Raw genomic sequence first — 13,785 nt, 5'->3', positions numbered from 1 at the left:
TACGAATTCTCGACCTTTTCAAACGATCGGCAGACATCCGAGCTACAATTTAACCGCGCAAAGTTATAAACCCGGCCCTAATTTTTGCGAGTACTTAAATAAAACTTTGGCAGTTTGGGGGTAATTGTTTTCGCCTTGCCAGAGGTGAGGACCGACGAATGGCCGTGCCTAGGTCGATAAACAATCTAAATTTCCGGACGTCCTTGCATGTGTGAACACAACTTGTGTTCGTCCAAGATAAGCCGGGGCTGTGTTCATGTGGATGAAACGTATAAACATTAAACACATAAATATTGACTTGGACGGGCACTTAAAATAGTTCCTTTGTCTCTGTAAATGAAGTAAATATTTTTTAAATGAAACTAACCTTCTGCAAATATATGGGCTTTCTGCCATTATTTTCAGTTATAGTCTGTTTGGAAATGAAAGAGAGTAATAAAACCCCGAGATAAGAACCGGCCATGGGCGTGGTAATATTTCGTTTCAGGTAATTATCGGGTAACACTAATGCTAACAAAAATGACAGGGATTGGAAAATCGACTATCTACAGACTTTTAAAGGAAACAAAAAATGAACAAGATACTGTAAATCCCCCAAAATCATCTACAGGGAGGTCAAAAGTCGTTATAGATGATTTCTTCAAAAATGTCATTCGCAGAAAAGTACACTCATTTTATTTTAAAAAAGAAATACCAACGCTAAACAAAATTTTAAGTGAACTTTCAGAGGACAACGATTTGCCAAAAATCAGTAGAAGCAAATTATGGGCCGTCTTACGAGAGTTGAATTTTTGCTGGGAAAAGCAGAACAGGAAGTCAGTTCTTATCGATAAAGATGAAATTATTTGTTGGCGAAGATCCTACTTAAGATCAATTAGAAAATTCCGTGACGAAGGGAGGAATATTTATTATCTAGACGAAACTTGGGTCAACGAGGGATATACTGTAACAAAAGTATGGCAAGATAAAAATGTAAAAAGTTTTCGACAAGCATTTTTGGATGGACTTTCAACAGGGTTCAAGGCACCTTCAGGTAAAGGGCGAAGATTAATAGTGACACATATAGGTAGTGCCAGTGGTTTTGTAGATGGCGGTTTACTTTTATTTGAATCTAAAAATACAGGTGACTATCACGAAGACATGAACGCAGATGTTTTCGAAGAGTATTTTACACAGATGTTGGATCTTATTCCTCCGGGGTCTGTAATTGTCATGGATAATGCCAGTTACCATTCACGGCAGACCGAGCGGACGCCTACGACTGCTTGGAGGAAAGCCGATATAATTCAATGGTTATCCGGAAAAAACATTTCTTTTGAAACAAATATGGTGAAAAAGGAACTTTTGACACTTGTCAATCTTAATAAAGATCAGAAAAAATATGTTATCGATGAAATGGCAACAAATCGCCAAATAACGGTACTACGGTTACCACCTTATCACTGTGAACTTAACCCAATCGAATTAGTCTGGGCGCAGGTAAAAGGAGATGTAGCGCGAAATAATACGACGTTTAAATTAAGTGACGTGAAAATTTTGTTAAAAAATTCCTTGGAACGAGTAACTGCAGATAACTGGCAAAGATGTATACATCATGTACAAAAAGAAGAGGAGAAAATGTGGGAACTCGATAATTTAATTGACGTTACTGTGGAACCTATCGTTATCAATCTAGGAGACGAAGATAATTCATCAGAATATTCAGAGGATGAATTTTAATATACCTACTTTTTTATTTTCTTTATTGTACATTTATACAACACTACATTTACTCACCATAATTTGAATTTTCAAAATACATATATTTTTGTGTGGAATAAAAGTCTATTCATTAAATTTAAATAAATATTTTGATAATAATATTGAATAATTTTATTTGAATTACTAAAAACCCTCTTAACCCGGTTATGATGCTTAAAGTAGCCTCATGTTTTGAAATGCTGTTTTTATATTGTTTACTTATAAGAGAAATGGACCGAGAAATTGAAGCGGCATAGACAAAGACGGATTGTCGGGGATTAAATTTTAGCTACCTGCTACAGTTTAGTACAGTCCGATCGCACAAAGTTTTTTTAAAAGTACACCTCATCCTATACCGATAATACATAATATAAAAATATTGAATATAAGCACCAGTACTACATTTATTTACGATTTGCATACATAATAAGCTTTTATTACTCTCTTTCATTTCAAAACAGACTATAGTTTTCAACTACAAAGATTGCACAGCAAAAAATGATAATGTAAAAAATATATTAGATACGTGGGTATTAGTGATATGATAATACGACTTATGCCGAAGGGAGTATTTAATGATATAATAGAGTACCGTACATCGAAAACAAAGAATTATTTCTACGAAACATAGATAAAGACATACAAGGACAAGACATAAATATATATTAGTAGACTGGTTTTACAAGGATCTAATTTCTAAACTTTAAGAATTTTCGGAACCCTTTAAAATGATACGCCCATGGAATCCCATTCCTCGCACGCCTTACCCGTCGCACGAATCTACATGTTGAGATGTGTCACTGCCTACTATTTTGGCACTGGAGTGTAGAACCAATAATTTTTACCTAACTGAGACTTTGAGATCCAAAACTTCATCGCCCACAGCTGTTTCCTGCAGGTAACTAAACACTCGGTGACATAACTTTGGAGTCAGTCCGGGATCATGTGGAAACCCCATCATAGTATGGGTCTTGCCTGAGAAACTTTGTCCGTAGGCTAGAACGCAAGAATGGAATCTCCTTTTTATTGATTGGCCTATTACTTTTTCTATTTCTTCGAATATCTGAAAATAAGTCATGGTTAATTTCACTACATATTCAAAATTTTAGAAATGGAAATAAAGTTTATTTTTCATTTTTTCGGTGTACAACAAGGTCCAAATCTAGGGCCACCGTTTTATTTATTTTTTATTAATGGTTTGTCAAATAAATTCATAATATCGATGCTTATCTACTGTTACGTATATCTTGATGTTGGATTTTATAACTGATATTTATAAAATATTACCTTTCAATTTAGAGAAACGTAAAATAATGATATTCATTTCGTAGAGCTGCGCGAAATTGAGAAAGAACGCATTCGGCTAGTAAGGCGTAGCAATTTGGGATAGAAGCATTTCTCTTGCCATGTCCAGTGCTCATTTGTACGCGGAGCTGTCTCAGACGCAAACCTATTTATGTCGGCTTGTACTTTATATATTTTTTAACCACAAATGTATATTTATGTCCTTGTAACCTAATTGTTTGTTGTCTAAAATAAAATAAAATAAATTAAGTGGATTTAAAGGATATTGAGTGATAATCTAAACAACGTTCGAAAATCTAGAAAAAAAAACCGTTATATGAAAAAGAAACTGTTTTTAAAACTTTTTGAGAGGTTCAAGGTACAAAAATATATAAATAAATAATAGTCAGATGATTCAGGAATTGGTTGACAGAAGACTAAACAAGAATTTGAACAACGCTGGAAAATCTGGATAATGAAAGAAAAAATGATACGGCATTATATGAAGAAGAAAATTTTTGAAAAACTTTTTCAGTAGTCAGATGATTCTAGAATCAGTTGCCATGACTTTAATACCTTGAGTTTCCAGGTATTTTTTTTCAGAAGATTCTTTCAAATCTCCTCAGAGTTGATATTTTTAAAACCGATGAGATGACGAACAGGAATAAATATAAAGGCACACATTTCTAGAGCACAAATCATATATTGGGGTAAGATATAAAGCAATACTGTTGAACCAAGGAAATTTCTCTGAAATTAATACGAAAAAAGGAAAATATTGTTGTAGTCACTTTGTATGTACGAAATTGAAAAGGCATTGCAAAAACTTAAAGCTAAGTTATCTTATTTTATATACTACTGGAAAAAATTAAAGGAACAAAAAATTTTCATAAAAATTTTAGTGATTTTCGAAAGGCTGTATCTTCGCGAAAAATGATGGTATCGAAATAAGCCAAGACGAGTTTTGAAGCTCTAAGGCTCTAGTTCAAAAATTTTTAGACTAAAAAATATTTTGAGCTACTATTATCGAGCAATCAAAAGAAATACCTAAAGAAAACATCTCCATGCTGAATAAATAAGCTAACTGATCTCTGTATTGATCGAGTTTGAAAAAAACTCCCTGTGTCCGTGGACAGGCCTAAAAAAAATAAAAAAATGTTGGAAAATTATTTCGCTCAATAACCGTAGCTCAAGATATAGCCTTTCGAAAATCACTAAATAATTCATGAAAATGTTTTGTCCCTTTAATTTTTTCCAGTAGTGTAGTTCCGATTAAGCTTTGAGTTATTAAAATTACTGACATATCCATGAAAAGTGGCTCAGTTTTGGTATAAACAATACGCATTCCTCTGTAAATGAGAACAAAAATTCTCTTTTGTGCAAAAGGTTACCAGGACTGATTAAATTGTCTTGTACTACAACCTTCCGATTCAAATAAAGCCATACAAAAAATGAAACTATGACGAGATTGGCTTAGTTTAACTATTTCAAAATCAAATTTTGTAAATTAGTAAAACATCATCAAGTTAAATCGTTTTATCTGTGGACGAGCAACACATACAAAACAAAAAAAAAATGTACTGAAACAAGGGATCACAATTTGCCTCTTCCAATTTAGTGAAAATTCAGTTCTAAAAGCGGATTTCGCCAGGAAGTTTCGAATATTTAATTGACAAAGTCAAAACATTCAGCGCACGTGGGGCCAGCGACCAGTCCCGGCAAATAGCGCATTAATTTGCTGGCATTCGAGAAGTACACGGCTTCCATGCATGTGTAACGTTTGTAGCCGAATGATTTGACAACAAACGGACCAAAAAACACGCCGGGCAGCCGTACAAATCGCGTGTTTACATTGTAGCGCGACGCCGGCCGGGAAAATAGATATTACGTATTAAATCACTTGATGCGTACATGGTCCTGGGTGGAGTCCTCCTGGAAGCAGTAGTCGAAGGTAAATCTCCTGACTCGCTCCCGGCTGTCTCCCGCATTCTGTTCAGGTACCTGCAAGCAGAGAGGACGGAATTAGATCAAAGGACTGCACGCAATACGTCAAATAAATATAAAGCGGGTATGAATTCGAATTAGATCGCCGGCAATAACGCGCCGCTCCCCTGCCCTGGCTGGCAGGTTATGTTCCGAGCAATTTAGATTTGTAATGGAATTTGATGTTTTATTTATTCCAATTTATATTTTGTGGAAAACGCAGCGATGAGATATTTAGGTTCGGGGAGATATGCAGGTGTTGCGGATAGTTGTTTCTTTGTTGCAAATGTCGACAGGTCGATATGTTTGCTGTTATTTCAAAGTTGGCCGAGAAAATGCGATGCTTATTTCTGGAAGACATTCCACATCTTTTTCTCTTAGAAATCATTTAAAGTAATGATGTTTACAGTTTAACTTGACTGCATTTGGATTGGAATGTATCCTGTCTGAATATGCTGGATATTCAGAATGCCTTATTTATACTTTATTTTAAATGTATTAATTAAGTTAATTCAAATAAATTCAAAAATATTTCCTAAACTATCAAATATCAAACATCTATTCAAATCTTTCTATTAGTTCAACCGCCATAGGTTCGGATGGAATTAGTTTGCGTTTATTTTATGCATATAAATAATTTGTGTTTTGAAGAGTGTTTATCCAAATCTGTGCAAAATTGCTAATGTACCATTACTTAAAGTAAATGATGTTACTTACTGGCCTTACAATTCTTTCTACATTATCAAAATTATTTTAAAAATCTTCAGTAAACAAATATCAAATTTGAAATATTACTTAAACATAAATCAGGATTTTGTCTAAATTAGAGTTGTTCTACAACAGTTTTACAAGTAATAAATAACATTGTAAAAACCACTGATAATAGTAAGTTAACTACCTTAGTTTTATCGGAGTATAGTAAAGCAGTATTGCAATATATTGGCTTTAACCACAAACCATTTTCCTTAATTGTAAATTATCTTACGATATTTGTTGAGATAAACTTCCAAGAAGACCTCTGCGCCACTTTCATGGAATTAACCGCATTCGACACCCGAGGTAGAAAGACATTGGCAGAAAATTTCAAGTCACGCAAATTGTAAATGTTCATGACAACATAAACATGTAAATGTTTATGTTGTTATGTGGCTTATTGTGAAGTTTTACGGGGACCCATTTTAGGTCCTTTATTCTGTATACCTACTTAATTTTAAAATGTCATGTCTTACATGTTGATAATACTCAGTTGCATTACTCTTTTGCAGAAATGGCAAACTCTCTTTTAAGTATACAGTTTGTCCGGAAAGGTCATGTCAAAAATGAAGGGGTATTCAGGGGAGCTCAAAATAGTTGTAGTATTTCATAAAAGATTTTTTCCTATCAGGCTTCTTTGTGGAGTTATTCGCCTTCAAAGAAAGAAGTTTGAAAACAAATTCCAATTATAACTAAGTCATTGCCATGACAACAATGAAATTTAGGCAATTAAAGTAACATAATGTTCATTTTTAAGTTTAAACCGATATACAGTATGCCTGGATTATACAGAAGCAAACAAAATTATCTATTTAAATTGATCAAAAATGCGATATCAACATTTTTGCAAAAATCTTGGAAATAAGTATGTATAATTAGCAGTTAGATTTTTGTCATAAATCATTTTGACACCATTTGATGATTCAATATCATGGAGGATTTTAGCTACGAAGAATTTGCAGATATTCATCTAATGTACGAATGTAATTCTTCTGAAGCTGTTCGGATTTACGCCAACCGCTTTCCAAATAGAATTTGCATATTTGAAGTGACGAAAACCCCCATGCTATTATTCAGACAAAACACCAACAAAAATTTATCGTTAATGTTTGAATGGAAACTACTTAGTGGGACCACATATCATTGATGATGATAAATACCTACATTTACTGTAATCCCGTTATTGGGACGTCCCCGTAAATATTTGAAATAACATGCGGCTTATGTCCGATGGTGTACCACCCCATTTTAACAGGTCAGTAAGGGCTTATTTAAATACCACATTTCCCGATAGATCGTAGTCCTTTTCCGTGGCTGCCTCGGTCTCCCGATCTTAATTATCTCGATTTTTTTCTTTGGGCCTTAAAAGTCTTGTTTATCAAACTTCTATAAATAATAGGGAAGAATTGTTAAATCGCATAATTACATACGCTGACATCATGTTATTTTGAGTACAGCAGAGGTGTATTGAATATCCGTTTAAACTTAGAAAAGAACATTACCAAGATTTACTACATTTGGCCAAATTTCATTGTTGTCATGATAACGACTTGGAAGCTATAATTGGAATTTGTTTTTCAAACTTCTTTCTTTGAAGGCCAATAATTCCACAACGAAGCCCGATAGGAAAATTTTTTTTATGAAGTACTACAATTATTTTGAGCTCTCATATACACCCTTTCATTTATGACATGACCTTTCCGGACACCCTGTATATATTAATTTTGCTAAATATAAAATGATGTTCATGTGATCGACGTTCTGCTAAAGTTCTTTCTAAAAATAATTAGTTCAGCTTAATTACAATCAATTCATCACAAAATATCTAGCTCTAATTATAACACTTCCTTGAGATTAAATGAAGAGGTTTATATGATTTTAAAGTACTATTCTTAGCCTTAGCTAGAAACCTTGGGAGCTGCCGTTATTGTTCTCGGATTAGGCTCTGTGGGGCCAACAGAATACAATAACAAATACATGTCTGCCTCTGATATGAAGCTTCGCATCGATCAATTTATTCGATACGTACGCGGCGTCCTAATGCCTGCTTTGTCGGCCTGGCGTATCGGTGAAGGTTGGGTGATGGTTAGTTCTTTTGTTGAGAGATGGCCATGAATTTCATTGCCGTTTGTGCGTTGTGAGTAAGTTTGACGTTTGCTCGGTTGTGTAAGGCAGGTGTTTTTTGTTGCAGTCGTTAGCATTGTGTATTCTGAGTATAGAGCGGCACACGGTTTGACCATACATTCCGATGTCTAATAATAAATTACACATATTTAAAGCTAAAATGAAAAAAAAAATAAAAATAATATTTTCATAAATATAAATTTTTTTAAATTATATTCATACCGCCGTTTTTTACCAGTTTGTATAACCTTCTTTTGGCAGCAGTATTTATTATTGTTTATTAATAAATTTCATATTTTTTGTTTGAATGATTTAAAATGTGTGTATTTGTTAAATTTAGATAATTTTAGTTAAATATTCAATTTTTTTTGGTTGAGTATGAGCGCTAATCTCTGACATTTTGCAGGTATATATTTATTTATATGAATCATTTGTTAAACTTGTCTATAGCACTGCAAATAAAATCGTTTATTATAATTTTTTCTCCCAAAATTCTAGTACCTGCTGTTAGATTTCGGATCAGTTATTTTCGATATGCCATTGACACTTTTACTATGAAACCTGTCCATAAAATCACCTTTTCGTTTTTATTTGACGATATTTGAGACATTTATGTTTCAGATACATATTCCGCCCGTTCTTATGCGGTTTATATTTAGTAAAATAATTGACAAGATGTAATCTTATACCCGCTTTATGTCCCTGTCTTGGTGGTAACTAATTAGAGGAAAATAGTAATTGATGTTTTACGGTAAGGATTCTATTTTTGTTGGCTTGTTTACGGATACCAAAAATTTAGTCAACCGCACTAGTTAGACTTACGGATGGCTTTCAATAACGACTTGCTTTATTAGTTGCCGATGCCTTCAAATATAATAGTACAAACATTTGATTTATAAAAAAAAATTAAATTAAAAAAAATAGTATAAAAGATAGTTTTCGGAATTTGGTCCCTCTAGCTTGCTTTTTATAAGAGATACAAAAAAAATTGTTTTGAAGTTCTTTAAGTTACTTTTTTTTTAGGACACAGTGGCATACTCAGTTTTTACTTAATAATCTCATAAATGGGAAAAAATACTTAGTAACGACAAATCTATATTATGGCATCTTTTCTATAAAACAACTTATTTGATTGCAATTTGAACATACAAAAAAGTGAATTTAGATCGTAATAGTATTAAAGCAGGTATCCACTTGTGGCAATGCTCCGTAACGTAACAACGAACATGTTATGGCCTGTTGCAAAAGGTGACATGGTTCGCTGCGAAAGCATGTGTGGTTTTGGTCGTATCATTCATTCCGTAACGTAGCAAAATAAGGTTACGAGACGACACGGGAACATAAACTCGCAGTATGAACCTGATTGCAATAATCGATTTGTTACTGCAATTGCAGCCTCATATATTTTATATATTTTTATTCATCAAATTTGTTACACGTACCATGCAACAATTTTAACGTAACGTAACGTAACGTAACGTAACATGTTCGGTGTTACGTTATGGGGCATTTGACACAAATGGATACCTGCCTTTAAATATCTCTATTTTATTTTATTTGTTTTTTCATTGTGTAATTGTTGAAGTTTATGCAGAAACCCCATAAAAACAATATATTCAGTGATCTTTTTTATTCTGGATTGTTGCTGAAGTATTAACCATATCTAAACGTTTTGAAAATTCAGCATGAAAGTTTCAGCAAAGTGGGTTACAAAATCGGTGACTACGAAAACTGCTTGGATAGTCAAGTCCAGCACATCCTGTACGACCGTCATAGATTCATCTGCCCTATAGTCCCGATTTACCTCCGTTTGACTTCTGTAATATTCTTAAATTTGAAGCATCTCAGGGGGGCGTTTTGCAGACAGACGATAATCAGTTAAAAGAGGATATTGAAGTCCAGTCGAAATCTTTTTTTTAATTAATGAAGCCGTTAAATAGCAGTTGTTGTAAGTGCATATCAGTTGAAAAATAAAATTTTATCAAAAAAATGGTAAATTATCTTTGTTTGTTTTCCTATAAGTAAATTTATAAAATGTATAATGTTTACTTTTCATGAAAAGAGGTACTACCAGAAATGGAATGAAATTGGACATTATTATTAATTAATTTTGAAAGCGTTTATTTACCTCAAAAATGTTACCGAATTACGTACATTATATAATATATTATTATTTTATAATTTATTTATTATTATTATTAATTTATTTTATTATATTATAATAATATTATTAATTATATATATTATTATAATATATAATTATTAAGTTTAGGGTAAAGAAATAATTTTTCGATATTTTGGCGAATGCGCCAATGAAAAAATAAAATTATTTGAACACACACCGAACGCAATTTTGTTTTACTAAAGTTTTTAAAACGAAAACACAAGTTTTTGAAACGATAACTGTGTCTTGTAGTATAATCGAGAAAAACTGCTTATTAATTTCTAGTTAGATAAAACTAGTAGCTATTTAAGATACAAGTATAAAGTTAAGTCATTATTTATTGCATGGTCGGTTTGGTGTCGCATGAGTGAAATAAAGATTTTTCATACGTCTATCTTACGTTTTATCTTCGATCGAATAAATTTTGGTAAGAAATGATCAATGTTTTATGAATATTTATTGAATTGTATCTATCGATTTTTATTTTGTAAATGACATTTGGATGGCTACATAATGCACTATTATTCAATATTTTAAACAGTCATTGGTAGATTATCACAACGGGTACTATAAGGAAAGTTATCGCTATTGCTGTTCATAAAAGTTTATATTAAAATATCAAACTAAATATGTTTGATAGTGATTATACTGATGTACTGAATTATGTACATTATGCAACCAACACAGACTGGAAACTATTGAGCATATTTTTATAGAGTGTCCTCTTTATACCGGTCTAAGACCTCCAGAACTCAGAAATTTAACACTTAACTCGTTTATCATTATGCTTGATGGTTTAACTCTGAGTAATGCTAGAATGTTGGCAGGTTTTATGAGAGATTTTTTGAGACTTCGTTCTTTTGTTCTAAATGAGTGAACTGTTCTTAATTTAATATGTTTGCAGTTGGCATAATGTATTCATGCTTAAATATTGTTCCTGGCGATTTGTTTTTTTTATGTATGTAAGCCATTCTGTTTTTTTTCTTTTCTCTTTTCTTTTTTTTTTGTTACATATACATAGTGCAGAACCTCTTCCTACAAAAATTGTAATATTTTTTAGAAGGAATAAACTTTTATTATTTATTAGTGATTATACTGATGTAGATGAGTATCAAAATACTCCCTTGCATATATCGTACTTACGGCAATGCAATGTGTAAATAATCTGAGAAATCATTATAATACGAACTATTGTACAAACGATTCAACAATTGCATTTTCAAAAAAGTAAAGAATTTTAAGGAAAATTTTTTCCTTACTTATTTTCTAGTTTTTGGAATATTCCCTGGTGAAAGTTTAATCGATAACGGAAATGTGCATAATTTACTGTAAAATTTACAAATTTTTGTAGGTCAGTGGCGTAGGAATGGGTAGTAAGCGGGATTTTTTTACCACAACTTCTACGCTAATGATCTCATAATCATTTGGGATTAATTTTTAGATTCCGTGGACAATTCTGCATAAAAAAGGTATACTTGTTGAAAATCGGTGTTTTAGCGAAAATCTCAGTTGAATGGGAGACCGTTCTTCTGATAAGACTTGAATATTCATCCATTTTTTTTACAAATATACTAACTAATATTTCAAATCTTAAAAATGAATAAAATTTTACAGTAAATTATGCATATGTGTAAATGTTAACACCACACCAAATTTGAATCAATTTTTTATAAGCATGCCATAGATTTCGTAAATAATATCATTTTGTACAGTGTACAGTGTATTTATATGTGTATATTTTGTACAGTGAAAACGGTGAGACTTAGACCCTTGCTTTATAAGGCAATTCTGAATTATTTATTAAGTTCTGTTTGTGGTTAAAGTTTGATTCACTCGAACTGAAACACCCTGTATAATAAAAGCACCCAATGGAAAGTTTGCATTTCATGTAACACAGGCCTGCAAAAAACTCTTCAAAAAAGCTTTTTATAGCTGATTTTTATAGTTTTTGGGATGGTAAATCCGAATTTGAACTCTGTTAATTTGTATCACCCTCAGTTTAGTCACAATTCAATCCAGTTCGAGATGACAAAGTATTCTAAATATGGAATAAAAATTAAAAGTAATAAACTTTTAACGTGCACACAAAACTTTATTTGAACATAAAAGTATATTATACATTCTTAATACTAGATTCTTTAAAGGATTTATGTGTCCATTGGTTTATATTTTCTCTCCCTCTTTTCTTTAAAGCTCCTGATGTGACTTTTTCTCTTATGAGCTGTTTGCTGACTCTCTCGGTAAAGTGACCAATTGTAATCTCCCATCATTTTGGTGTTACAGCGTCCGTGACGTGACAGCGTTTTTTTATAACTTTTATGTCTTGGTGAAAACGCTCACATGAACCGAAACAGCAAATTTCGTTGAATTTGTATTATTATGTATTATGTATCAAAGATGTTAAAATGTGAACGAATGATGGGTGATGTGGCGTTTTTAATGTTATTTTTGGAATCAGTACGCTCAAAACTATAAGAATAAGGTAAATACACCTAAAACGTTTTTGCTCGTTGGCCTGTGTAACTTTTCTCTTTAGTAAAATGACTGTTATTATTAAAATTTTTAAAACGGAAACAAAAAAGATTTTTGAAACGTTAACAATGACGTGTGCTTACAATTTCTTGACTGATCTTTTTGACGAAAAAGTTACTTATTTAAAAAAAATCTTGGTAGAAATGATAAAAAATCATAATTATGTTTTTGTAAAAAATTAAGACTTGGAGATGTTAGAGATTAGAAAGATGTTACAAAGTTCTAAGATAGGTACCTGCCGGTATTTCATACTTTAAAAATTAAGTAAAAATAGCAGTGTTTTGAGAAAACAATTTATCTCAATATTGCATTTTTTTGGCATTTAATTTTATTAATATTTAATCACGATTGTTTCTGTCTTAGCCAGCTTCGTTTTCAGTTTGGTTGTAGTATTTGTAGATAAGGTAAGGAATGACAACGAATTCCGCTTATATTTAGTTACTTTTATGAAATAATACTTCTGTGGCAGAATCGTTATTCCACGGTAAATCTTCGAAAAATTGACTTGTTTTTACCAAAAACTGTTCAACGTGACAATGGCGTAGCTTTTTGTTCCTCGGCCTTTAAAGTTGGCTCGGACTTAAAAGCGGCAATAAATCTCAAATGAGCATAAATCACTTCCCGCGTACCTATCAACTCGATCAAATAATTGCACAAATTAACCTATTTCCGCAATGAGGTGTTTACACGTAGCTATCCCGCTGTATAATTAGACGGATGAGTGTGCTATTGTAAATTTAGAATCGTCATGTTTCATGCCGGTTATCTCGACTATAAAAATCAACAGGTTGCAGTGATTCAGCTGCCGATCTATTTCGGAGCTGAATCAGTGGCCGGTAATTATAGTGCCTGGCCTACCTTTGTGTTGGTGATGGCGATCGTCCTTCCGCCTTCCACGTTGACGATGGGGACTGAGCCCGTCTCCACTTCCCTGAAAAAATTAGAAAAAAGTATGTACAGACTGTCTCGCGATCGAAGATTTTTAGTTAAAAGTTTTTTCAAGAAGGAAATTGAAACTGAGTTTTTTATACAGGGTGTTCTGCATGCTCTATGACAAACTTTGACAAATGGTAGCTGAACATAGGTCCGATTCATTTTTATTTATCAGACTACTTTGATTGAAATATGAAATTATATTTTTTAAAATGCCTATGCTCATTTAAGAAAAAATGTTTGAAATTAACCCAGCTACCATCTATCAAAGT

The 13,785-nt window shown here is 32.4% G+C and overlaps 1 protein-coding gene across 1 annotated transcript in view; it reads right to left on the bottom strand.

Annotated features, from left to right (window-relative positions):
- The window catches only part of LOC108908877 (kinesin-like protein KIF16B), a 54,161-nt gene that overhangs the window by 17,745 nt on the left and 22,631 nt on the right, over positions 1-13,785 (bottom strand). The window contains exons 2-4 of the mRNA XM_018713039.1: positions 13,439-13,511; positions 4,936-5,025; positions 2,586-2,803 (exon numbers count right to left, since the gene is read on the bottom strand). Of these exons, the coding sequence (XP_018568555.1) occupies positions 2,586-2,803; positions 4,936-5,025; positions 13,439-13,511 (381 nt within the window). The remainder of the gene's footprint in view (positions 1-2,585; positions 2,804-4,935; positions 5,026-13,438; positions 13,512-13,785) is intronic.

This window comes from Anoplophora glabripennis, unplaced genomic scaffold (genome assembly GCF_000390285.2).
Source record: "Anoplophora glabripennis isolate ALB-LARVAE unplaced genomic scaffold, Agla_2.0 scaffold81, whole genome shotgun sequence".
Lineage (NCBI taxonomy): Eukaryota > Metazoa > Arthropoda > Insecta > Coleoptera > Cerambycidae > Anoplophora > Anoplophora glabripennis.
Note: the sequence above shows the minus strand (reverse complement) of the source record. Positions and strands in the feature narration are given on the sequence as shown.